Genomic DNA, 26,712 nt, shown 5'->3' with positions numbered 1-26,712 from the left:
CAAAAGAACCTGGTCTGACAAATATACCACAGTTAGGAACTGCTGACCCAAGTCTGGGCTTTAACACACTGAGAGATTGGTTTTTATTTTTACACCATAGCACTTGTCTCTCCAAAAGCAGTGGTAGTGATAAGGGTTCTCCATCTCTTTCCAGAAGGGTGGAGCAGCAAATTAGGTCTCCTGGGAACAAACGAAAGAGGGAAGAGCCCCAATTTACTGAGCACCTGAGGGAGCTGCTCAGCTTGAGGGGCAACCCCACTGCTCCTCTCTGCATGTGGCACCTCTGCTTCCCTACTGCCAGCAAGGCACTACGGAGTGGAGAATCTCCCCTGCCCTGATCAGTAAGGGACCCTAAAAAACCCTCTGCCCTAGACAGCTACAGATCTGGTGAATCTCTGAGAACATTACATATATTTTTTCACTGCTACAAGGACTGTAAATCTATATATCTAAATATAGAGAACTGAAATAACTAAACACCTCTAAAGTAAATCATCTCCCTTTAAGGTAATTTCCTCAGACTGGCCAGTTACTTTAGATAATTTTAGTCCCATAGTGTGTGGTCTTTTTCTTATAAAAGGGTTAGGTCTCATTATTAGCTGACTAGAAAATAAATAATCTTTAAACTAAATAAGGTTTATTTTAATCAGAGAAATAACACAAATACAGGGATAAGCAATTATTAAAAAATGTCTCTTCACATTTGTATTGAAATTAACATAATATTGCAATAGGAGATAATATAATTTCTTATTTTCTAAATTTTGTTTGTTTAAATTTTTACTTTGCATCAGGCTGCTTTTGGTTAGAAATTGTTTGCAAAAAAAAAAAAATGTGGAAAATCCATTATGTGAAATACTCATGATAGTTAATAACTAAAAAATATCTTAACTATAATGTCTACACAGAAAAATACCAAAACACAAGTCACTGAAAGTAAATTTTTATGAGGAAGCTTTAGCTCTAGCTCCCAGGTAGTATTGACTGTACCTTATATTACTTCTTATAAGACTTCACAATAAGGAGGTTTCAGACTTTTATAATATACTCTCTTTATTACCTGAAAGTATACAAGCTTTTGCTATTTTTTTCTTCTTAATTTTTTTTTTAAAAAATCTACCCACAGAAACCAATAGATTCAACAGAGAAATCAAATCCAGGATAACAAAAAGCCTTTTTTTTTTTTTTCTTATGTTAAGTTACTGATGTGAAATCAGAGAAAGAAAACTGACTGCAAAGTGAAACAATACTGGATGAAAGCAGAAAATCACCAAAGCATACCAGGCTGTGGGATAGGAGAAACCTAACAGAACAAAGCTTTCCTCAGTGCCTTTGTGAAATATGTCTTGAACAAGAATAAACCTATAAATACAGTGAAAATGCAGTCAATATTAATGCTGTTGTTTCCCTCTCCAAACTGGAAGAAAAAGAAGAAACACAGTGTATATTGGAAACTATAGGAGAAACATAGAAATACCACATAAGCTGCTAGACAAATGCCTAAAAAATTCAGGACTCCAAAGCCAGAGTACATGTGGATGAGCTGATGATGTTAAACAACCTGATCCATCTGCTAGATATTCCAGATTCACAAACCTTGGTTTTCAACTTTTAGACCAGTTACTAAGGACACAGTTCAGTGGAAATGGCCAGCTTTAAGCTGAACACAAGCTTATGTACTTGAAGTTCATACTGACCTGGTATCTTATGGTTAGACCTCCACTGTTCTCATTCAGAGAAGTAAAAGAATCCACTCTTCCTAGCTTTCTATATAGGATCATGGGCTATACCCAAAGGAGTAAACAGGCAACAGCTGGGCAGGGAGTGGGAGGGAAGGCTGAAGTTAAGAGTTTGACTCAGACATCCCCTACTCACTGACTCATGTATTGGTGCAGAGGAACCTGCTGTAATTTGTTGCTGGCTGCAGTCCGTTAAAAGTTAACTCTGATACAGAGGAACAAGGAGGACTCTCAAAGGAGTGATAAGATTAATATGCTTCCCCTTGCTTTAAAGTAATAGTTTTTGAATCAAGGATATTTTCTGTGCCTGTCTTCTGAGAGACCCAAATTAAAACTTAGGAGGCTTTAGGGATTTCCATTTGCCTGTAAATAACTTCCCAGCATTCTTGGTGCACTTTAGGAGCAAATCAACTATGAATGTGTTTGGTGTTATTGTTTTGGGTTTTTTTAATTAAAAAAGCCCCAGCAACAACAAAACAGCTGAAAGAAAGTCACATTTCCATCAGCAGTGAAGCATTTTTGCAGCCTTGCTATACACATCTATTCAGTAGCAGTTTCATCACAACTGAACTTTATAGGGTAATTAGCATCCTTACTTATATTAAAGCTTAATTACCAGGAGGCTTATTAAGCTTAAATCTTCTGTAAATACTTGGCCAGGAGAATTATAGCGAACATTCTATATCCCTCCTATTCATTACTTAAAAGCAGTCACCCAGTATGTGCAAGTGTTAAAAGAGAACAGCAAAAGTGTTTGTGCATGAAGCCAAACTTTAACACTTATTTCTCACAAAAGGTCATGTTCAGTTTTTGAAGAGCTGCTATGAAACACAGATACCATTTGCAAATGACTATGTCCTTATGACAGGTAATCCACCTTCCCACAGTGTTATGATTCATATGCAATGTTATTTCTCCACAGTTTCAGCACTCATCAATTACTGAAAATACATTGCATTTTACCAATCAAATTTACTAAAGCAATAAAAGGAGATTTCTCATTTCCAACTCTCACCAAATGAAAAAAAAAAAACCAGAACATTTTGAATACAGCAAAACCAGAGTTTTAAAGACCTTTTAAAGAGGATCTTTAAGACTACATTGTCAAATAAATAATTTGTCAAACTAATGTGTATTCCTTAAATACTGCCTAACAGAAAATACCATCCGTATTGAACATGTTCTGAGCGCTTTAAACACATAAAACAAGATTTATCTATATCATCACAGCCATGTCTCAAACTTTTCAGACTCCTGACCCTATGGGATCAGAGAGCCTTGTAATTTCCCCTTAGACTATGCTCACATCTTTATCTTCCCATCTGTCTTTTTCTCAAAACTCTGATAGCTTTTCAATTATCATATTTGCTTTGCACACTTATGTTAAAGTCATGTTTCCAGACCCCCTAGTGTCATTCCAGAAGCTTAGAGACATAGTCTGTGAATAACTGCTGGGGTTGAGATACAACATCTGATTTTCTAATTTAGTTGAGATATGTAGATTCATGTTGTGCACACCTGTATAGTCACAAATTGCTACAGTCCAGAAACTGAACTTAATTTTTTTTCCCCTCAAAAAATCCATAAACTTCTACTAATTCAGTAAAGACTGGTTTATCTTAGTTCTCTTTCAGTTCTGTTCGACTGAAGAGCCTGCCTTCTGCAATTTCTTAAAATATTTAGACACTTTGCTGAAAATCTGTTGTGAGTTGCATCATTATAAGCAGCCCTTGGGGTTCTCTAGATAAATGGAAATACTCTCCTCTGTGTTTGCTGTGAGAATTGCTGTTTGGTTAGCATTCATCTGAAACTTGGAAGTTAATTTATTTTCACAATATGTCAAAAGTAACCAATTGTTCCTTATATCCTTTTTCGAAAACAAAACAGTCATTAGGTTTGAGAAGAAATGTTTGAGATTTAAACCAGTTATGCTTTAGAAGTCAAAGACTTAATAGAAATTTGAACTGTCCATATGTTATTTAAATGAGAAGAAGAAACTGGTAAGAATCATATCTGGGACAAAGCAATCCATTTACAGTCAACCATAAGGTCCTGTTTATATTAAAGAAAAAGTCAGATCACTGAAGCATTCCGTAGCTAACATTTCCTGCCCTCAAAGCTACTCTTCAAGCTCTCTATCTTTCCATCTGTGTTAAATCCCTTTAAGGAAAAAGCATTACCTCCTGCTATTGTGATTGGGATAGAGATAAATACTTTATAGTTTAGAAATAAATGTTATTCATGCAGGTTTTTTCCATAAAAAAAGCTAATAAATTTTTACAGCTAACCCAACTAAATATTGAGAATCAAATCCACCTGTCCACAACAAATTCAGCCCACTTAGAGCAAGATTCAATGCACTGAGCTATTACTTTTCTTATTATTACTATTACTCTTTGACTCCTGTATATTTTTGAGTCATCACACTACTGATGGTTTCAGATATACAGTTCCTCAGCTACTACTGGGGACCTTGTGTATGGCATATGGGAGAATCATGACACACCAAATAGATGAAGAAATTTGCAGGGCTGTAACCAGTTCCCTAGGTAACAGAGATACTAATAAAAAGAGAAGGTGGTACTGTGGAGGTAAATAAACAAATGCATGCCATAAAGGCCCACAAGCATGACTAACTTTCCTGAATAATGCAGAGAACAGAGAAGGGCAGAGCATGTAAATTCGTGCACCCTGTATCTGGGAGGAAACGGGAAAATTCCTTGCCAATTAAAAGGTCAAATAATATTCATTCACAAGTTCCTTTCAGGCAGCCCTTTTCCTCTTACCTCACCACTACTTTCCCAACTCTCTTTCACATTACAAACAGCTACTAAGCAACAGGAGGTTTGCAGAAATGAGTCATTCTCCTATGGCTGATAGGCTGAATGCAGGATGGAGATCAGTGACCTGGCAATGAACAACCCAGAGTCATTGTGCTTCCAGATAACCAGCATGGCCACTGAATGCAGTAAAACTTAATAAATTATAAGTGCTTTAAAAGGATACAATTTTAAGTCATGCCTTGTAAATCTCAGATAGATACCTTAGCTTAGAAGACTGCTATATGTTAGATGCAGTTGACACATGGCATTAAGCATTCCACACCCATAAGGTATTCCCTTAAAGTTAACGAGCCAATAATGAAATTAATTTAGATAGCAATATGTAATCCTTACATTTGGAACAGATAGTAAAAATGTTGGAAAGTAAGAAAAAATGGAAGTGGGGCATAACCACACAATGTCAGTCAGTTCCCAATGTAAGCAACGTATTTTGACATAACTGGGAGTGTTTCTGACAGAAGACAATCTTAACTGAGGTTTTATTTCCCCTCTCCCCAACAGAATAATGGAAAATAGAAAATGTATCTGGAGAAGGCCTCAGGAGCTGATCTTGACCATTCCCTTATCTCCAGGCAGGACTGACTTCTACTTCAGAGCTGAAACAGGTTTGTCTTCCTCAGCCTTGTCTTGTTTTTTTCCAACAATATTTTCATCAGACACTTTGATGCTTCCTTTAACACCTATAACTCACTTATAACAGCACCAGTCAGGTCCACTAACCCTTGTAAGTATGCTGTGTGATATTTAGTCTTAGAGCCCCTAAGTGAGACCAAAGTATATCTGTAGCACAGGTCCCTTGATCATGGATCAGCTTGGGGGCTGGGATATCTAGAAAAGAAAGAGCTGTGAATATGAAGAATCTTTGTGGCTACATGAAAACCTTAACAGCAAGTTCTTTATTTTATCCATGAAATCCTAGGGTGGCTGAACACCTAGAGAGTAATTTAATATAGGAAATGAACAGAAGTAATTTTCATTTCTAAGTTTGGTAGGAAGCATTGCTTCTGGGGGAACTGGGATCTTTTGCAAAGTACATTTTAACCTCTGAAGAGGCCTATTCAGATCAAAGCAGAGTTCTCTCACTGTCTTTTCTCTTTAAAACTGGGCTGATTAACTTTCATAATCTTTACTAGAACTGGCTAATTTCCTTTAAAATTTAAAAATATACTCATAAAAACATTAATATATACAGTACCTGCTGCCTGTGGATATTTAAAGAAGCTGAGAAAAATATTAGCAGAAAGATAAACTACAATGTTATTGGGAAACAGACTTTGTAGCCTGATGCCAGTTTTCAAATAGAGTAAAAGATACACAATTAATCCTGCCTAAATGAACAGACTACATTTCCATTTTTTAGATCAGACTTCAAGTAAAAACAACTAACAGCTTGTGAATAATATACTCGGTAACAGCTCTCAGGGATTACTTGTAAATTTTTCAAACAAACTGTTTTATGTTCCAACTTCTCATAGGCAATTTGAAATTGAAAAGTCAAAGAAATAATACACAACGAAGTACAGATTCACTTCAACATCATAAAAGTTACTAGAGCAAGACTTTGTCATGCAGACTATTTAAAAGAGACTGAAATAATTCCACATATTTGTATGGGTAAAAATGTGTGTATTTCAAAACCAGTGACCATCAGAGCTCAGGGAGCAGATGCCAGACATTAGATTATTCTCCAGTCTAGCAAACAAAAACCACAATGGTCTAAGATAAGTGGATTATCAGTTCAAATGGTTAAATGAAAACTAGATTCCAAGTAAAAAAAAACTGAACAAAAACCTCCATTCCTTGCTGTCATTTACACTAACTTGTAACAGCTTATTTTTACTTTTTGTAAATTGTGAAGCATAACACAAGAAGTTAGAATTTAATGGTATTGTGGCCTTTGACTGTGATTCAAGATGACATTCATTTGGAAACAAAACCAAACTCATTTTGAATTAATTTTTCATCAATAACTGCTAAATCAAATTTAGGATAAAGTATATGGTTGGTAATTATGGTAATCTCACCACACTACTATGTCCAGATTATTCAAGTAAATGAAAGATAATCTATCACTTGCAAAAAACAGTTCTGAAAGCAGTCTCATCTTCTGGGGCACTGCTAATTTTAAATGTTTTCTTTCTTTGTATTTTGCTCATATGCTCTTTATCTCAAGTCACTAACAATGACTCTCAAGTCTTTCATGAGTCAAAAGAACAGAATAGTTTCCAATAAAGAATCTGTAACTGTCACCAATTCACCAACTCTAAGTCAACCTAGTTAAAGCAGGTTTATTTACTTTGTGCAACATAGGGAAGTAAACATGATGAAAAAAGATGATCAAAAGATGATCATCATCTTTATCAAGGGGGCACCTTTCTAGGTTTTTACTTCACTCTTGCATTTTGCTATAAGCTTCTCTGAATACAGCCATATGAAATTCATTTTCTCTTAAGTTTCTAGTATAAGCAGGATATCAAAATATCAAAACATCTGAGATACTGAAGAATACCACATCTTTTTAAAACTAAATGCAAGTTCTTACTAGTTGCAACAACTGTGTTGCATTCACAAGATTACCAGCAGCTATTATACGTGCTGCACTATATGTGTGCATCAACAGAATGTCTGCAAGGAGTTTTAAACTAGCATGAACAATTTGAAAGTGATTATTGGCATCTTGACACCACATAACTGTGTTTTATCACAATGCTCCACAGAATATGCAGCATACTTCTATATACAAGCTTCCTGAAAGAAACTGCAATGATTAAAAACCTTCTAGCACTCTTTGCTAAGCATATTAAGATTTTGACTAACAATTCATGAGATTCAGAAGATTAGACAGGCCTGATTTTCTGAAAAAGCCTCTTTTTTATAGGTTTGTAGTACCACTTTGTAACTTCTTTTTAATTTTAAAACAAATAACTTCAGCTCATCCCTCAATCTTGCACATGCAATTTTACATTTGGAACTAATTAGAGATATTATTTTCCCATGTACCTGATGGCATATACAGGTAGTAGAGATTTTTCTTGAATGTAGTAAGATTACATTCCTACCATCACAAAGGAAAAGTGGCCAATATAACACAGGTATTTTACTTCTGAAAAATGCCTTGATGAATTGCATTTAATCTGAAGAGCTTTCTAATCATGTAAATTCAGAGCATTCTGTCAAGTGAATATGCCTGAATAAGCCATATTTAGTTTAACTCATTCTAGAAAAATGACAGCAATTGCACCACTCATCATCTGAAGAAAGCAATTAGAGTAAAATACTACCATCCCAACTCCTCAATGTATCAGACAATGTCCAAGGGTCTTCTAATAGTAGGGCATAGCTCCATATTATCATTTTAGATGTCCCGTGGTGCAACTGGAGACAATCATCAGTGTCCAAGAGGAACGATCATTCTTCCTTGATTCAGTTATAAGGAGCAGTAAATAAAGTAGGCATTAGGCTATTCTGATGGTATCCATTAAACATGGACACCTTCCAGAACATCTAACCTTGTATGAATGTATAGAGTCAAACAAAAAGAAAGAAGAGGCAGGTCTGAGTTTGTTAATTCTTGCACTTATTGACTTGTCAGTTATTACTCTGAAGATACACATTGGACTTGCACATATCTCTGTGGTGCACACAACAGAATGAAACATATTTCAGTATAGACGCCAAAGGAAGTGTATCAGTAATGACTTGCTTTATTTTTACCACTAGTATGTTAGTTTGCTTGGAAACAAAATGCAAAATATACTCAAACCCACTTGCTTATTTATTTGTAGAAAAAACAGTCATGGTATATTATAGTACTTCTTCACTTCACATACAGATTCTGCCTTTTTTGTGGTTAGGGGTCCCCAGTGAGTTTTTATTGATACTGAGTCTTAACCCTTCTACTAGTCTAAAACACCAAGAATATTCAGAATTACTCTATTTATTCCATGGTTTATGATTATATTATTACAGACTATATTATGAACTGATGCAGGAGGAACCAAACCAATAAAGCCTTGCTTCATATCCAAGATTGTTATATCACTTGCCAGTCACCAAAATACCTCCAGCTTAGCTCATTTGCAATCTTGAAAGACTTTCTAAGTTGTAACATGTTGAGATCCTGGCTCAACCACCTTTTCCCTTCTAAGGAGCATCGTTTGCTGCTGTGGTGAGGTCCAGACAACCCCTTCATACAGCCATCCACAGTAACCCACAGCTATTTAGGTTCCCCTACTGACTTTTCTCTACCTAACCACTGGTTTCCCAACACTTCAGGAACTCTATCAAGTTTAGCAGAAGAGTAAAGAGGCAACCACACAACTGCTAAATTTGCCCCAAAATTCAGATATATGGTCAGTGAATAACACTTTCCCATTAAGAAATTTCTGACTGGAAGAGTGCAGTGGAAAGCTCAATTCTGAATACTTAAAGCATTTCAAATCTTCTTATAAACATCAGTTCCAATGGGCTTCCATCTCCACCACAGACTCATACTAGAAGACAACAGTATAAGAATGTTTCATTTTACTTACCTACAGTACTTATTAAGCATTCTCAAATGATCAGCTTGATGACAGATTTTAAGGGTCATCTTGGATTTACTTTCTAACACCTCCTTTGAAAGTTTACACATAAAGACATGTACATATACCAATTCTGTAACAGGATCTATACTTAGTGTCTGTAATACCATTTAGCAAGCCACCAGCAATTTATTTTCCCCCAACCTTATGTGTATGTTTCACTATTCTACTTTTTTTCCTTTTTGTCCTTTAAATCTTCAAGGATTTAAAAAATCCTAGGAAAAAAGTGGATCTCTCTTATACAAAAGATCTTTAGCTGAAACCAACCAAACAAAAAAAAGTAAAAAAAAAAAAAAAAAAAAAAAAAGTAAAAAAAAAAAAAGTAAAAAAAAAAGGTTGTGGCTTCAGAGTTACTTAGCTTTGTAGCAGCTGCAGAATTTACACAGCTAACATACCAGTCTTCAAGCACTATTATGAAGAGCTTTGTAATTTCTTAAGTCAGAGTAATTGGTGTGAGTAAGAAGGAGCTGACAGAATAGAAAGAAATTGGGGAGGAAAAAGAACCTTGAGCAATAGTATAATTTCATTTCCCCAGATTGATCCCCTTCTGATTTTCCAGTGGAAAACAACGGAGAGTTAGTGAGCTTCATTTGATTATTCTTTACTGATAGCACCCAAAAATTATTATTTCTTTAACAGAATAGTTTGAAGGTAACTCAGCCATAGGTCGAATTGACTTAACTGCACAACAGACTTCCCAGCAAGGCAAATATAGAAGTTACAGATGGGCAGTTGCACTGCCTGGTAGGTGCTGTGCAGCTAGATACAGGCTCTTCAACTATGAAACCTACACAAAACAGAAACAAACTGCCCCTGGATGTAGACTTGCATGGAAACTCTGTAGCAGAAAAAAGATATATAGGCTTTTAAGAGCTTCTAAATGAGTGAAAGACACTGAATCTGTAACACACAACTTTTGTGACAAGTTAGGAGGTTATCGATGGGTAAATTAGTTCTAAAGATCAACTCAAGGTTTCCTTTTCTGAATTATTTGTTACATAGAATATAGCCTATGAAATCTACACCTTATTCACAGCTTGAGGATTTTGTACACTGAATTTTTCCTGTTACATTCATGATAGAGACCAACCGTATTTCAGTGCATGGTTCATCTACTATTAGGGGCAAACCTTGATCCACAGGCTTGGCTGTTATATTTTGTAACCTGTGAACATCTAACCAACACTGCTTAAGATCAAAAGGGGTGTAGATATGCTTCTACAATAGCTATTGCAGCATGAACAGTTCTTTATACTGAAGATTCCCAGGATTGCTTCTGTTTGTAATATTTGCAAATATTTGACCTCCATCACCCTGAGTTGTGAGGCATCTCTAATACAGATAAGTCTCAATCTTTTTTGTTTGCTTAGCTTGTTAGCTTGCAATATTTGTACATAATCAAATAGAGCAGAAACTCTGAACTCTACTGTAACACCAAATACTAACAGTTTTAATATGGGTCTGTTGCTCTTTTCAAGCAAATATGGAAATTAAAGGAACACCCTAAGTTCTGTCTCAGCTACACTAATCCTGTGAAAGCAATGACTCACCAAGTAATGGCTTTTCATAAATTAGGCAGCTAAAAATGGGTAGGAAGCATGACACCATTAACACTTCTTGTAGTGTAAATTTTCTCACTGAATGTGAAGAAAACCCATGGCAGTAAAAATAAGAGATGAAGGTGTCAGCATCCATCATGTTTAGATATGTTCCCAATAAATCTAATCTTCCTCCTTTGGAGCGTATGGTTTTAGAGTGAATCATTCTCTATTTCCTTTTTCAAATGAAAACTGAGGTTTTGTTGCTCACTGATTCCATATGTTTTTTCCCAGCTATTAAAAGAAAAGAAATTAATATGGCTAACTGTTACCAGCATAACCTCAGAGTACTACCCTACTGTAGCAATGTTTTTTATGGTATCATCTTCCATACATTATTACTGAAATGGTGGCAGAATTGACAATATATGAAAGAAAAGCCATACATAGCTTTGGAAGAAGAAAGAAATGGAAGAGAAGTAGACACTGTGCTTTTGTAGCCATGACTGATCTTTGGAAGTAACATTCCCTTTTACTCCACAGGACAGGTTGGATGCTCTGGGCCTTCGTTCAACACCATAATTTGTTCCTTTTGAAGGAATTAAGGAATGTGCTACTTATAAGGTGCCGGGCTACTAGCCCTTACATACACACAGCTGTATAGGCCCAGAATCTAACTGGTAAGCAGCAGCTGTTGCAGAGTTTGGTCAAGATCCACAATCCCAAATGTCTGGTTTAGATAGTAAAAGCAAAAGATACAACTGTGAATCCAGGCATAACAAAGTACACAGTTTCCTCATGACCCAGCAAGGCCTGAAACAGACCTGTTCTAGAAAAAAGTGGGAGAAGTGTGAGCCTCATACCCAGCACTGGGAAAGGCCCCAATACTGTAACGGTTCTTGGCATACTGCATAAGTCACCCAATGAAAGCTGTCCTTCAGTTACTGCTTATAAATTTCGCTGGCATCATATTACTGAGAATTCTGAATATCAAATATTCAGGGTCAAGGTCTCTTCTAATTTCTAGATGGGTACAGTATTTCTGTTACATTACATTTCTAATCAAATCTATGTGTTCTCTGAAATACACTCTTGCAGCACCCAGTTCCCATCACTTGTTTCTCTGATCTATACTACACCTCAATAAAAAAGATCTTAAGAGAATAGATGATAAGTGTTTTGCTAGTAGCAACTTAATTTTGTACTCTGGTTGCTCTGCTACTTCTGGACTAGGCACCCACTGGACTCTATTCCTTAATGTAATTCTTTTGTGTCCTGGGGACAGACAAGAGACACTACTGCTGTTCCAGCTGCTGTAAAACAAGGAAAAAGAATTTTTAGTTTAAAGTGAAGCTGTCTAACAAACCAAAACAGAACAGCTTACAATTTTATTTTTAATTAAGTTAAATATAAATTTACTTTGAAGCTGCTTGTAAATTCAAGCCCAGCAGTTCCTACATCAGCCACTTCCTGGAAATTATTTAAAAAATTAAAATTACACAACTGAGCAGCACACAAAGCACAAGCAGTTTAATGAGGAGAGATGTTTGGATATCTGGGATTTACCTTAATTCCTCCCTCACCCCATCTGGTAACACCAGCTCTCATATAGCACAGGGTCACAGGCAGGTTTGTGGAGATGAAATTGCTCAAATACATGAAGAACCAGGGGGCAATCAGCAAGCAACACCTGCAGATAGTTCTGGGTGGCTGCATATCCCCCAATAGATTCAAGAATTTGTAATTAGTGTATGTAAACCACCTGGTGCATGCAAAGCACTGGAACAAGTCCTCTGCGACTTTCTGCTTTGTGGTAGGACTGGAGGGAGGATGGGTGACTAATGGGGAGAAGTGAGATGCTCTGCCACAGAAGGACATCATAGCTTTGGACAAAGTCACCTGATCCCAGCTTCTTAAGAGGCATTTCAAATGTCATCAACACAAACACTGCCACAATGATGAAGGCACATAGATACCTATAGCAGTACAGGTCATCTTTGATAACAACAAACTGAACAAACATTTTTCCAAAGTTCTTCATCCATTAACATTTTTTTTTTTCTTTTTTTTTTTTTTTCTTTTATAAACTTCATATATATATATATATTTTTTTTTTACTGTAGCAGGACCAAATCAGACTATCAGAGCAACTTTAAGACTAATTTCAATTACATCAGTCCTGCATCAGCCTGAGAGGATCTTGTTGCACTACAGGATGCATTGGGCTGTAGTGACCAGCACAGAGCACTGCAACAGAACAGGAATTCAGGACTGCAACTTTAAGGCTGTGCCAGGCAGAAGGAAAGAAATCCCTGTTCCTGCTAAAAGCCCTTCAGCTCCAACATATAACCTGAAGTTCTTAGCCAAACATCTAACTATTCTTTATCTCCAAAAAAACCCCAAACAAACACACATCATTCTTTCCATCTCTTAAATTTGAACCTACTCTTTTCTCCAAGTATTTTTTTACCCTGTTGTAGTCCATTAACTTCGTGTGCTTTGATCTTTCCATTGGGAATTTATTTTCCCTCTTCAAAGATCTTTTCTAGTGAGAAGATATTTTACCCAGTCCATAGTTTTCTCTTCTCTGTACATGTCACAGCATGATGGTTCCTTTTTTTTTTTTTTTCTTTCTTCTTAATTTCTTAACGTTTAGGAGATCAAACTTCAAACTTGAAGCAAGCCAGACAAGTTTATTTCTGATATCCTAAGATACAGCCTCTGATGAAAAAATCTAAAAGACAGGCATTGTGCACACACTGCTGGAGAAAACTCACTACACAAGAGGTTTTGTGAGCCAGAGTAACTACAAAAGAGCAAAGACACTCAAAGGTAGTCAGAGTTTGTTACAGATCAAATGTGAGGAAAGAGGCAAAAAAGAGGAAGGCATGTATGGCTATGGCTTACCCCAGTAACCCACTTTACATGAGCCTCACTGGACCACAATATCTTTCCTTCTAGCAGCATCCTGCTACAGCAACCTCTTGGTCCTCTATTTCGTTTTGTCACTTACCTGGTACTTACTATCCTATGTATCACCAAACAGCAGACACGCTTGCAGCAGTTACAAAGAACCACGAACAGCAAAAGCCACCACCCTGAAGTCACCTTTCCAGCCAGGCAGTAAGGGTTGTTGTATGCTGTTTTATTTCCTAGTGTTTTTAAAGAAGAAAGAGGACGGAATTCTTAACTTCTTCTAACGCATCAGTTTCTTGAGCACTGTGATGGTGACACAATCCCATACTAACTCAATTCAGTGAGATAAATTTGGAGCACAATAGCAAAGACATTCATTAAAGCTCTTGGATAACTATAAGTATGTAAGAGAACTACATAAATAATTTTTAATCACTTATGTTATTCAATCCAAGCCAGGATGTTCTGTCTTCTCTCATAATTCCCATTAACAGTTGCTGATTCTCAAGGAAAAAAACCATCTATAAAATACCTGAAATAACTGTATTTGTCTTAATTTTCCAAAAAGATGTTAATTCTTCTTTGGTTCATTTGTCAATATTTATATGGTGTAAATCTGTGCAGTACTGAGGATGGCAGTATCACTGTCTTTAAGACACAGAGGGGTATGTAATGGGTTTTAGTCTATTAAAGCCATTATCCTAACTAAAATTAACTTCTTGTTCCCCCAATTTAAAAAGCTGTCTTTCAGACCCGTGTTTTCAGAGGGAAATCTCTCAACCCCCTCTTCAAGGAGTTTTCAGGCTTAGGCATTCACTTGAACTTTCCAACCACTGCCTGCCTCTCTGAACCATGTTGTTGCTCTGGTCCACCACACATTTCTCTTGATTTCAGCTACTTGTATATCACTAATACAGTATTATTGCTATATTGCCAGAATCAGTTTGCTTTACTTACACACATATTACAGACTGGGGACAAGAAGGAATGAAAAAGATGCTTGATGCATCCTTTTTTACCTATTATGGCATTATACCAACCCTCAGCTTTTATGAACAGGGCTGTGCAACCAACCACCACACACTGCCCCTCTATGAAATGTATCATCTGCTATTCTGATGCTGTAGACACATGAAAAATACTTCTACTGTTTTGCTGTCATTGAACTTGCCATAAAGGGTTCCTCCGGGTGGACAAGTTAAGTACCAACAACACATCCTGTGTAAAGCAAAGTACAACTGGGAAGAAATCAGTATTTGTCAGAGCCAGTTTGTCTGTCCCAAGCCAACCCATCTAATGCACACACATGCAAAAAAATAGCAACTTCTCAAGCTTTTATTCCTAAAGACAGAGCAAAACACTGAGTTGTCAAATAGAACACAATTTGCAATATAGCACTGGTATATATGGTAGCTCTTGCACAGCATCATGGAAACATCTAAATTGGGCATTTTCTATACCCGTTGGTACAAAACAGCTGTCTTTAACAATAGTAATTTGAAAAAAGTCTGCATACTCCTAGGCAGAGGTGTTTGTTCCTGGGCCGAGTATCTTCTCACCTGCAAATCTCACACTTCTCACGGAGTATTAATGTCTTCTCTCATAATCTCTGTAAGGTCAGCATACTTGTCTTTTTGATCTCTGAATTAACATCCTGAGAATTTATGGGAATATGCCTAAGAGTAAGGTCTTCATAAAAATCTATGTGTTACTTGCAAATACAAAATACACTACATCTTGGAATAGTAAAGGTTTCTGAAGAAGAATCACATCTTTGTTATGGCTATAAGGAACTTCTAGTTCCCAGCACTCTCCATTACTTGGGCAGAGACCTAGTAATTAAAGATAACTAAAAGTCCTTGAGTTTTTATTTTAATTTTTTTAAGGGAAAGGAAAGCCAACTACAGTGTCTTCCCTTTGTTCCACTTTGAAGATGGGAGGAGAGACACCACTAAAATTAAGGAACGATTTACAAGGTTGGAGCCTGACAGAACAGAAAAAGCAAAGGCTTTTCTGAAATTCAGAAGAAAAGATCTGAAGCCCTTGACTTAATCCCTCACATATTCTATATTAATTTTCTTCTGACCTCAGCCTACAAGCAGTCTTTTGTGAAAGAATAAAGCCAAGTTTGCCTAGTTTATTCTCTCAAAGAGACAGCCAAGAATAGATAACACAGATTATTCTACTCTGACCAAAATGAAATTGTATTTAAAAGCAGAGGCACTCCCTTCGTTTATTTGACAACACAAGAGAATTACCACAATCCTGTCTCCTGTCACCACTGACAGCCTGCTTGATGTTTCTGCTGTTAGAGCCCCAAAATGCATGCTACCATCCCCGTACAGTCAAAGGTGGACCATTTCTATAGGAAGTGATGCTAGGAGCCCTCTGTCACTTGGAGCTGTAGTTGATGCCTGCTGGTTGGTAAATCTATCATCAATCAGCAGTGAAGCCACCTCAGGAAGGGAAGTCTCAAATACAGGCAGACAAGTCACACTCCCTACTGGGAAGTTGCAGGGAAGGTAGATTTTGAGATACACCATCTGCAGGTTAACAAGGAAACACAGGGAAAACAACAGCAAACTGTGTCTTCAGCAAATGAGTCACTTCCTGAGACACCTGACTGCCAGGCTGGGCTCTGACTGTGCTGCCCAGAGACTGAACGTTGGCTTGGTGAGGCAAGCTGCAGGCGTAAACACCTATATTTGTCTGCTCCCTGTAGGCTCACCAGGTTGCTATGCCCTGTCTGTTGTTCACAACACTTCTCTGCCACATTTCAAACCAGAGGATTCTCATTTTTGATGCTAAACCCCTGATGAAAATTTTTTTAGAAAGTATGAAGAAATCTTTCTTCATAAGTACTTTCCTTTGCTGTTTATATGCATAATCCCACAAGCAACCTGCCAAATCAGTTTCAAAGCAAAACAAAGATTATAGAAATAAACATAAGCCTTCCAGAAAAATCCTTTTAACTAGAGGAGTTTTGCACTGTTTCAAACATCCAGACACTGAAACACAATTACTCTGGTCCACGCTGGGGAACAGCTGCCATCACTGTAAACCAGACTGGGTCTTATGGACAAGCAATGGTAGAACAAACCCAGAGACAAACACCATCACTAAAAAAAACCAACAGAAATATTGCAGTTTAATGTAAATGCACATTCGGCTAGTCACTGCTTAAGTTGTTCAATGTTTTACAATATTTGGAGATTTTTTAGGTGCACTCAAAGAATATAATGCTTAATTCATTGGGAGTTACCTTCTGAAGTACATATTGTTCCTACTGTTTTAATGTTTCCTTCAAGTTTTGCTATGCTGTTGCAGCACCTCAGAGTGGAAGTACCTTGTAGACAATGATTTAACTTTGAGCTGAACCTAATCTGAGCCTCTTGTAGAGCCACCAGCCATAGAGCCCCTGAGGATTTGGGATTTAACTCCCTAAATCCTATAATGTCTCAGACTCCTTTTCCCTTTGCTGGGTAGCACTTGATGCTGTAAGTGACTTCAATACTAGCAACCATTCAGTGCAGTGAAACTTAAGGTTTCTGAAGTTCTACTTGCTGAAAGAACTACAGATTCCTCCAAGACTACAGCAAGTTACTCAGAAATCTTGGTACCTCTTGTTCACTGACAGTGCACAGGAACGAGGGGACTTCCGAGAGAGCAATGCTTCTCTTCCCTCTGGATAAAATGTTCCCTGCCCCAAGATGCATCCCTGCCCCTCTAGATTCATCCACACCCAGTATCCGACTTGTTCACCTCTTTCCCCCACCCCAATAAGAGAGTCTTTAATTCTCTAATTCTTATGTTTTAGTCTAAGTCAAAGAGCCCTCTTTCTTCATGACAGGGTGCTCCTGTGGGTAGAGTTGGTAGAGGGGGCTCAGGGCTGAAAAAAAGCTCTATTTCTAAAACCATGGTGGTGAGGGAAATCCTCCGCAAACAGCTATCTGGGAGTTAGTAACAAGAATAATATTAACCTGCATAGTTTGTAACTGGCTTTGCCAGGTGGGAGTTGAACAAGAAAAGCATCTGTCAGCTGTGATTTCTGTTAGATTGTTCTACTTCTGAAACATTTCAGTCCCTGCACAGAAAATAAAATCTGTTCATTTTCTCCTTGAGCAAACTGCATAAAACTGATCATCACAACAAGGGCAATGCAAGGGTCTCTGCTTTTACGTTGTTGTTGTGGCCACACATCAGCTATGAAGACAAAATACAAGAGAACTGACAAAAAATGTGTCAGTATCAAGATACCAAGATTCATGGAACATATTCTGCCTTCCCATTCCCTTCTCCTAGTCTTCCCAAAATGTTCAGAAAAAAAGCATCAGAATGTTAAGTGACTTGAAATATGTTTGTACTTATATCATCTTGTAAACAAAGTTGCTGAAAAACATCACTGTGTGATCATCATATATGTGTGGGAGACAATATCACAGCTGTCAGGGAATGACTGTACATCTCTCCTTGCTGGAAAATAAGAAGCCAAACATTTCAGAAGCTGACTTCTGTAGCCTGGTGGGATCTCTGCTAAGCACTTGGGATATCCAGACTGTTAACAGCTTCCAGGAAGATATCTGCTGATTCATACTGGCAGCACCAGGTCTCAAGCTGAGCTCTTCCTGGATCCCAATCAGCAAAATGGCTCTCAACTACAGCACTGACACCAGCTCAGACAATTCTACTTTGAAATTCTTGAGTAAGCTGATGGGCTACAAGTCATCATCAAATCTCAGTCAGCTTTTGAAGTGTAGGAAACAACCAGGCACCCAAAGCCTTCTAGAAGGGCCATTTTGTCATCCAACGCACTTGTAATAGAAAACAAACAAAAGCTGTGTTTTTACACAGCTCTCACAAATATCAGTACTTGGCCAGAACCAGTCTTAACAAATCAGACCTGCAAAATCCACCATCCCCACCCTATATAAGGGATGCAAGGTCATTCTGCCAAAATTTTTGCCAGAATATTGCCTGATGCCTATTTAGGAATCTTTGCATTTTTACCAAGAGGCAAGTCCAGTTATCTTTTGGTAACCATTTTGTAAGATTTCATCCCATTCAGGATTTTTAGCAGCACAAATTTCCTTGCCAATCAGTTTAGCTGCTCAGTAACAGAACAAGGTGCTCTTGCCTTTCAGGGTCAGATGACAACTTTGGTTTTGCTGCTACTGATTAAAGCTTTGTTTCTTTGTTTCCTTTCCCCTATCTGAGTTGTCACCATGGGTGACAGCTGTTGGGTGCAGTTATTCTCTGTGCACACACTGGAAATGGATACGAACGGAGACACATGAAGGAAAAATGGGGGATCTATTCTCTATCAGAGCTATTGGCAAACCTCACTGGAGTTCAGGAAGCTTTCCCACAGATCAACCTAAAAGAGTGTGTGTGAAAGAGAAAGACTTTTTGCCGGTTTTTTCAGTGCTGTTTGTGATCACTGGGAGCAATAAGACATATCTGATCTTAGAATTCTCATCTAAGCTCCAAAGTTACATATAGAATACTGTCCCATGTGATCTTCTGTGCCAATAATTGGGGGATAACAGCAGATCAGGTTTATGCTTTCAAGCAGGAGTGCCCTCTGCCTAACTGCAGCACACTGTAATTAAGGCCCTGAGTAGGGCCAGATTCACAAGCATGATAAAGAAGAGCTATATTTGCATGTGAATTCAAATTAATAAGTGCAATTTCTATCCATTAATCTCCTGAAGCAGATATCAGGTGGGTTTAGGGATAGTTACTGATTTTCATAGTATCTAGGAAAGCTTTGCTAGGACCCACATATTTCTAAAAAGCTGCTACACGGCCCGAATCAGGACCTCAGTGTCTAAAAGGGCAAACAGTGTATTACAACACTGCCCACCTCCCAGAGCCAGTACCCTGGCCTTTCTGTGGGTGCAGAGGAGGTGCTGAGAAGCCAGTGAAGCCAGTGCCCAAGTTCTTTCCATCAGAAAGGATTTTTTTAGTATGTCCAAACACAAACAGAACACAGAGAAGCCTTTTGATAATTTTGTAGTACAACATTTTCCCACATCCAGAATGGGAACTAAGGAAACCCCTTTCCCTAAAATGAATGGATTTTAACACTCTTCAATTTTTCAATTTCATTTTCCCATTAAAAGTTCAAGATATAATTCCCATCTGGATCTGGTGTAAGCAGCTTAAAAGCAAATCAGCATCTGTCCAGTATGAGGCACTAACAGCACCTCAGTACAATAACTTATCATTTGGTATTTTCTCTCTTCAGCTCATCTGTAGACCACCATAAGGAATTTTGTAAACTCTGTGTAAACTTCCTTTCCTAGTTAGAGGCCATCATAAGGACAGCATTCTAAGAGGATACATCACAGCCTCCAGTGTATTACCACTGCCCATCAGTTCTCTTTCTGTTTCCAGCTCCTTGCAGAGGCTGTCTCATTTCTGCAAGGTATCAACATGCTTAATAATAAAATCTACAGTGAAGTCCACAACATCAACTCCTTGCAAGCGCAAACTATTTGGTGTTTACAAAACACAAGGGAACTGCAGTTCTGATGTATAAACAAGCAGTGACAACACTTGATTTCAATACATTTACCAGTTTGCATTTAGAGAGTATTGCAATGGACTTCAAAGAAAAAAATTAACAAGAAACAATTCCTGAAACACTATGGATTTCATCTTTGAATCATAGGTCATCATAGGAGAATCTCTGTTTTCTAAAACTATTCTCTTTTGACCCAGTGATACTGAGTCCATCAGGTGTAAGTTATCACCTGGTAAATTAAATTTCTCTCTCAGTTACTCTGAAATAGAAATACTTTCTTTTTTTCTACATTTTTCTTATTAAATTTTGATCTGAACAGATCAAGGAACTTGATCAGGTAGTTCAGAACATTTGGTCAGGGACTTCCAATCTAATTACATCACCCAGTACAGAAGCTACAATATAATTGCAACTGACAAAACACTTACTTGCAAATGGACATGCAGATCAATTTCAATTTGTTACTTTACACAGAAAAACATAAGATTGTCATAACTGAGCAGTTAAAAACACCACCTTGCAATCATTTGGTGGTTGTTCAGTGGATAATGGAAAAGAGTTTAGAGGGCTCAACTACAAACATCAGGGAAAAAGGAATTGAGTTATTAAAAACACCAGCCTAGTTAATTGCTAGTAATGGCTCCAAATAATGACAGTAGAGATTTTTCCCAGCTTCATAAAGTGATTCCCAGAAAAGGAGGACAAAGTACCACTCTACTAACAGAAGGAGGACACAGGCACACCCTCTTTTCAAAGAAACTGAATTGACATTCAACCAGAACAGACTCATTACAACTTGGGAGACCATTTTAATCCCATCCGTCCCCTCCAGGATATACTCCTTGCTGCTCTAAAACAGGCAGAAGGATTTTTTTGTTTGTTTGGAAAGCTCTAACTGCTGCCCTAGGAATGAGAGGCAGTTCTGCCCCAGGGAAAGCCAGGTGCTTTGCTTTGTTGCTTGTCTCACACAAGTTGTGCCCTAGAATAGAGCACATTTGTACTGGGTTAATGTAATCAAAGGCACCCTGCTGTCTGGTCACTGACCTGTCTGTAAACAACAGATGACATGATGCCATGAGCTTCTATTATATGTAATTAGCTATTGAGATGTGACCACTGTGAAAGGAACAAAACCATGTACTTTACCTGCTACTGTTAGTCTGTTTTCCAGAAAGGAACAAAGCCTATAAGCATCTCAGCTTTGAGCACCATTTACTTGTCCTCATCTTCCTGCACTGCTCCTCATCTCTTCTCTTTCCCTGGAACACCTGGAACAGTCTTCTCAGCTGCATTGGCATGATCCAGCCCTTCTCTGTTCTTGCTCTTGTATTTCTCTCTTAAGCCAGAGCTTCCCCTCCTCTGCCTGCACCAAGGCAAAAGATGCCTGTTCACTGAACATACCTTCCTGGGCTTGTACTCACTGCAAAAGAGACCAGGGGGACAGATTCCCACCTGATGTAAACCAGTGCAGATCTGCTGGGCAGATACACAATCCTGGACCACAGAGAAGATGGTAAGAAGCACTGTTCACAGATCTCCAATGCAAGAGAAAGATCAGACAGAACCTGCTATCTGCAAGGCTCAAAACCAACAGGCAGATGCCTTCACACCCTGCAGGGTCCAGCTGTGGAGCTCCTTGCCACAAAACACTGCAAATAGAGCAGCCAAACACCTTTCTGAAACAACAACAAAATCCAGTCAGTCAGGAAATACAGAGAAGTCTCCTCAGGTTCAGACACTCCCTGAGCCCTTAATCACTAGGAACTGTCAAAGTATTCAGAGAATACCACTGCACACCCATGTTTTCTTGTCCTATTTCTTGAGCACTCCTTGAAAGCTGCTTTAGGGACAGCAGACCAAGATCAGATGGAGACGTCATTTGGCTGGATGAAGGAGTTCCTGAACACCAGTTCACACCAGCTGAAGAGACAGCATCGTGTGTCACGTGCAGGTCTGTGTGTGCACACCAGAGGAGTGCACGTTTGCAGTATTCTACAGGTGTCACAGCAGAAGTAAACTCTAGAGAGTATTCAGTGCTCACTAGCAATTAGCTTTTATAGCCTAGTGAACTACAACTGTAGCTGCTTCTATAAGTCACTAGCTAGTACACATTTATCTCTGTCATACATCAGTAACTCAGAAGCTACTGGGACATGATACTCATGCTGATGTGGAAAAAAATTTTCATTATAATAGCAGGCAATGAAACGGATGCCAACTGACACCTCCAGTGACAAGCTGCTTATTTGTTTTGGCTTTATTTCCATTATCAAACTGCCAATCTGTATTGCCAAAATTGACAAAAGCTGCTTTCCCTTGTTCTTCTAATTTGTTTTCAGAAGTCTGATGCACATCCTCTACAAAGAAGTATGACCAAATTCTCTTAGCAGTGCCCTTTCTGCTTTCAGTACAAATGCTCTCATGAACACATATATAGACCAAGACTGAAATATACACAGGTTAAGTTAAACATTGAATTACTGCTTTGTGTCTGATACTAATACTACAGCAGCAAACCCTTTATCAATCATGGAAGTGGAGTTCACATGCAAATAAAACTATCTGATGTCATCATCTGGCTCTTGACACAAACATAACCAGGCAACAGAAGCTTACAATGACCTGGCTTTTGCTAGATGGAGCTCAGTGTTTACATACAGAATCATTTTATAGATATATTTCTTTTTAGTTCCAAAGCATTCCATGCTATTAGGCAACATTTCTAAAGCTTATTGTCCAACATACTACATAGGAAATAACACTGAAGAAGAAAACAAACATTTCAGAATGTGTGATTGTAAGTTTTAGTTTGAAACCCCCTCATGAAGAACAGTTGATCATTGTAAATATTTTAAAACTAATTTGATTACAGATTACCATGACTGTTTCAACCCCTCATCTTGTCTGAATCAACCAAGCTCCAATTCTTCAGAAACTACCCAATACCAGCAGATGTTTGATCTCATACATATTTTACAACACCACATGTCAGTGACTGTTATAGACATCTCTGGCTGTCTCTTAGGAGTCAGTGGGAATGAGCAATGAATTGAGATGACAGTAAAACGATGATGCATTTAGCTACCCGAGTTGTTTTGTGAATGAACAGGGGTCCAATCAATACCTACTTAGCACACTTTTGGTTTAAGAATTGAGTATGGGGGTTTCATATTCCTGCCTAGAAGGGACTACTAATGCTTTTTTTAATGCTGAATGTAAAGACTTGGAAAAGATATTTGAAGAGATGCGAACAAGAGGTAACAGATAATTACCATGCTCTTTTGACAGGAAGCCACTGGTACTAAAAAGGGTGAGGCTGACTCGGTCAGCCAGCAAGTATTCCAGAGAGAACATTACCCTAAACAGTTAAAATAAACGGGACCCAGCAGCTGTTGATCAGCAGCACCCAGTGACTCAGGCTATCAAGCAATCCTGACTCGAACCTGTTGAGGATGTTGGCCCAGCATTTCTTTTTGAGTATTAATGTGAGTTAGTTAGAAACGTGTCAATAATGGTCTCCAGTGGTGCCTGGCAGCTGGATAAACACCAGTGAGAGCCCATCCAAGCGCTCACAGGCTAATCGCACCGCCGCGTAATCAGACCGTGATGCTGCTTGCCACAGCCTGGGCTCCCACGCCCCGGGGAGCCTTCCCCAGCGCCCGCAGCCGCACGGTGCCGGCCGCAGGGGACTCGGCAGCCCCGGGCATTCTCTTCCCCTTTCCACCCCTCACCGCACCGACATCCAAACGGGTCGCAAAAGTTAATCCCGTCTCGGCTGAGCAAGCAACAGGGCAACACCCACCGGCTCCTGCCGAGCCAGCACAGCCACTCACCGGCCGGGCGGCGGCTTCCCACGCCCAGGGCTCTGGGGGGCAGGGGCTGGGGAAGCCGTCCCGCAGCAGGGACAGGGGCCGATACTCACATGTCGCGTCCGGAACGGATGCCGAGATCTGGGAGCCTGAGGGCTCTCTCTCTAGCAAAGATGGCTTTCGGCGGGGTTTCGGCTGCAAGCAGTCTCCCGGTGTTGTAGACACTGTTGCTGAGATAGGAGGGGTAGGAGCCGGCTACTGAGCATGCCTGCGCCTCACATCACGGAGTAGGAAGCAGAGGCACGGCACTGAGGTGCCCCCTCCCCACCCTCACGAGGGCAGAAGAAGGTCCTGGAGCGGCTGACACCGAGGCACCGCGGGCTCCGGCCGCAGCCTCCTCCGCCTGAGCCCATCAGGAATGTCTTGCCGGGGTGTGGTCACCGAGGCTGGGCTCATACCGGCTTGGAAGCTCGGGGGATTATTTAGATGAAAACCTTTGTGTCTTTCTGTCACTACCTTCTTTCTTTCTCTCCTCTCTAGAAAGAAAACCAAATCAAACCAAAAACCACTAAAAACCCCCCAAAAAACAAACAAAAAACCCCAAGCCCTCCCTCCCCCCCCCCAAAAACAAAACAAAACAAAACAAACAAACCACCAAGAAGTCAATCATGAGAGGTATTACAGTTTACTCTGTGCTGCTATGGGTGAGTACTTGCAAATGAAAAAACCCATATTGTCAGGATTGTAATTCCTAGGCCTATAACCAAGCAAAACCAGAGGCAAATGAACTGGATCAACCATTGCTTGTTAACTGATTTTCTCAGATTAAATGCAGCACTTGACCAAGTCTCAGCTGTCCTGGCTTTGACTTCTCACAACCTTCACTTTGCACTCAGCCTTCAGCTTCAGGATCCCCCTTGATTCCTCTTCATTAACATTAGCACTTCTCTTGTACACCCTCCCACCCCTGTACAACAAAACATCTGAAGCAGAACGTGCTTCTTTGCACCAAGGAAGAAAAAGGTCTACACAGTTGGTTTTTCAAGAATTGGGAACTTAATGTTCCTGACCCTGAAGGTACCTTGTTCCATTTTACTTGTAGAAATAGAATCCACTTGTTGCTGCCTTCACTAACTTTACATCAAATTCAGTCCCAGCTAGCACAAACCTTTAACCCCAGGTATCTACTTGATGAGAAGGGGGTTTTATAAGTATCTAGACCTTCAACTCCTGAGGTGCCTCTTGGAGAGCTTCAGAATATGGTCTAGCACTGGGCTCAGCAGAATTAGGTAAGCGGTTGGCCTTAATGATCTTAAAAGTCTTTTCCAACCAGAACAATTCTGTAAATCAAACCAACAGGCAAAGGTTCACCAAGGGTGAACAAAACACCAGTTTCCATTTTTAAACATGCCATCACCCACTTGAATGTTTTCATGGAGAAAGAACTAAGCCAGGGAATATGTCAACACCGACAGCAGTGGAACACTGCCCAGAATCTAAGACACTCAGGTATCACCTAAGTCCAGGCTCCAATGCTATCACAGCCTGATCTAGGTGCAACCCCCCAGCTATCAGCTCTGAAGGGAAAACCACCTCCTTGGGAATACCTAAAAGTGAGTTAAGTCACAGGAACCTCTCCCTCCTGTTCCTCCCTCTGGTGCCTGACAATTTGGCTTACTGCATTGAAGACTCCTCATATCTACTGCCACTGAAGGGTCATTCTGTCTCTTCTACTGAAGCTCATTATTTGCATGAATAAATATAATTTAGGGCAGCACTTTGAGCCTTAGTTTTCAGTATTTAACCATATCAGTAAAGATCTGCTCACAGATATAATTTTTAACATGGGAAACTTTTCCTAATGGAAGTAGAGAACACCTCAAACTGGTCTATGATAAGCTGGATTTTCAACTTATTAACACTCCCCAATGACAAGCCATTTGGACAGAAGCTTCTTGACTAGCTGTATCCTTTATCCATCCACAGGCCACTTACCTCAGCACTTCTCATCTGGAACTCCTTGATAGCTCTTTCTTCCTCAGTTTACTTTTCAGACATCCTACACAAAGATGTGTTTATACAATACCCCTATAGCATACAGCCACACCAACACTTAAGCCAAATATGTGAAACACCTGCTAGCAGGAATGTTACCTGGTATGCTAACCAATTGTTATCTTCTCAGCCCTCAGACCCAGAACAGATTTGAATGCTGAGGAAATGAAGAGCTCTGCGTGGCTAGTGTGAACAGAAGGACCCACTGTCTAGACCTTCCTGCCTTTTCTGTGGTAATCTCTTTATGTCCCTAATTCCATGGATGGTGGAAAAATATCCAAAGCATATGATACAGGGCTTACGCTGACTTCATATCAGCTTTATCCTGACTGAAGGAGGGTGGAAACCAGCCAGAGAACCGAAAAGGTTAAATGGCAGACAGACACTGCCTGTGTTAGCAGAAGTGTGCCAGTCCAGGAAGAAAGCTTCAAACATTGTGAGCATAGTGCAGCATAAGCTTATGCTAGGTTGGTGCACTGCATCCTCTGGCTACAGCTTGCTTGGGTCTGACATGGGAGAGCTTCGAAAACCCAAATTAAACATCCTTGAGGCATTGTGCTGCCTTACTTGCTAAAGAAGAATTTCTTACCTGCTAATGAAGGCATCACCATTCCAGTCCCAAAAGGCTCATGGATCCTGAAGAAAATCCACAGCTAAGGGTGGGGACATTTTTCTTTAGCCTTACATTCCCTTGACATTGAAG

General features: G+C 39.2%; 1 protein-coding gene across 1 annotated transcript in view; it reads right to left on the bottom strand.

The window, feature by feature from the left end:
- Positions 1–24,330, bottom strand: part of LOC103527356 (vesicle-associated membrane protein 2) — a 37,069-nt gene extending 12,739 nt beyond the window's left edge. Inside the window, exon 1 of the mRNA XM_030456315.1 lies at positions 24,068–24,330. Within this exon, the coding sequence (XP_030312175.1) occupies positions 24,068–24,069 (2 nt within the window). The 5' untranslated portion in view covers positions 24,070–24,330. The remainder of the gene's footprint in view (positions 1–24,067) is intronic.
- Positions 24,331–26,712: the final 2,382 nt, after the last annotated feature.

Source organism: Calypte anna, chromosome 9, assembly GCF_003957555.1.
Source record: "Calypte anna isolate BGI_N300 chromosome 9, bCalAnn1_v1.p, whole genome shotgun sequence".
Taxonomy (NCBI): Eukaryota; Metazoa; Chordata; class Aves; order Apodiformes; family Trochilidae; genus Calypte; species Calypte anna.
This window is presented reverse-complemented; position numbering and strand designations above follow the sequence as displayed.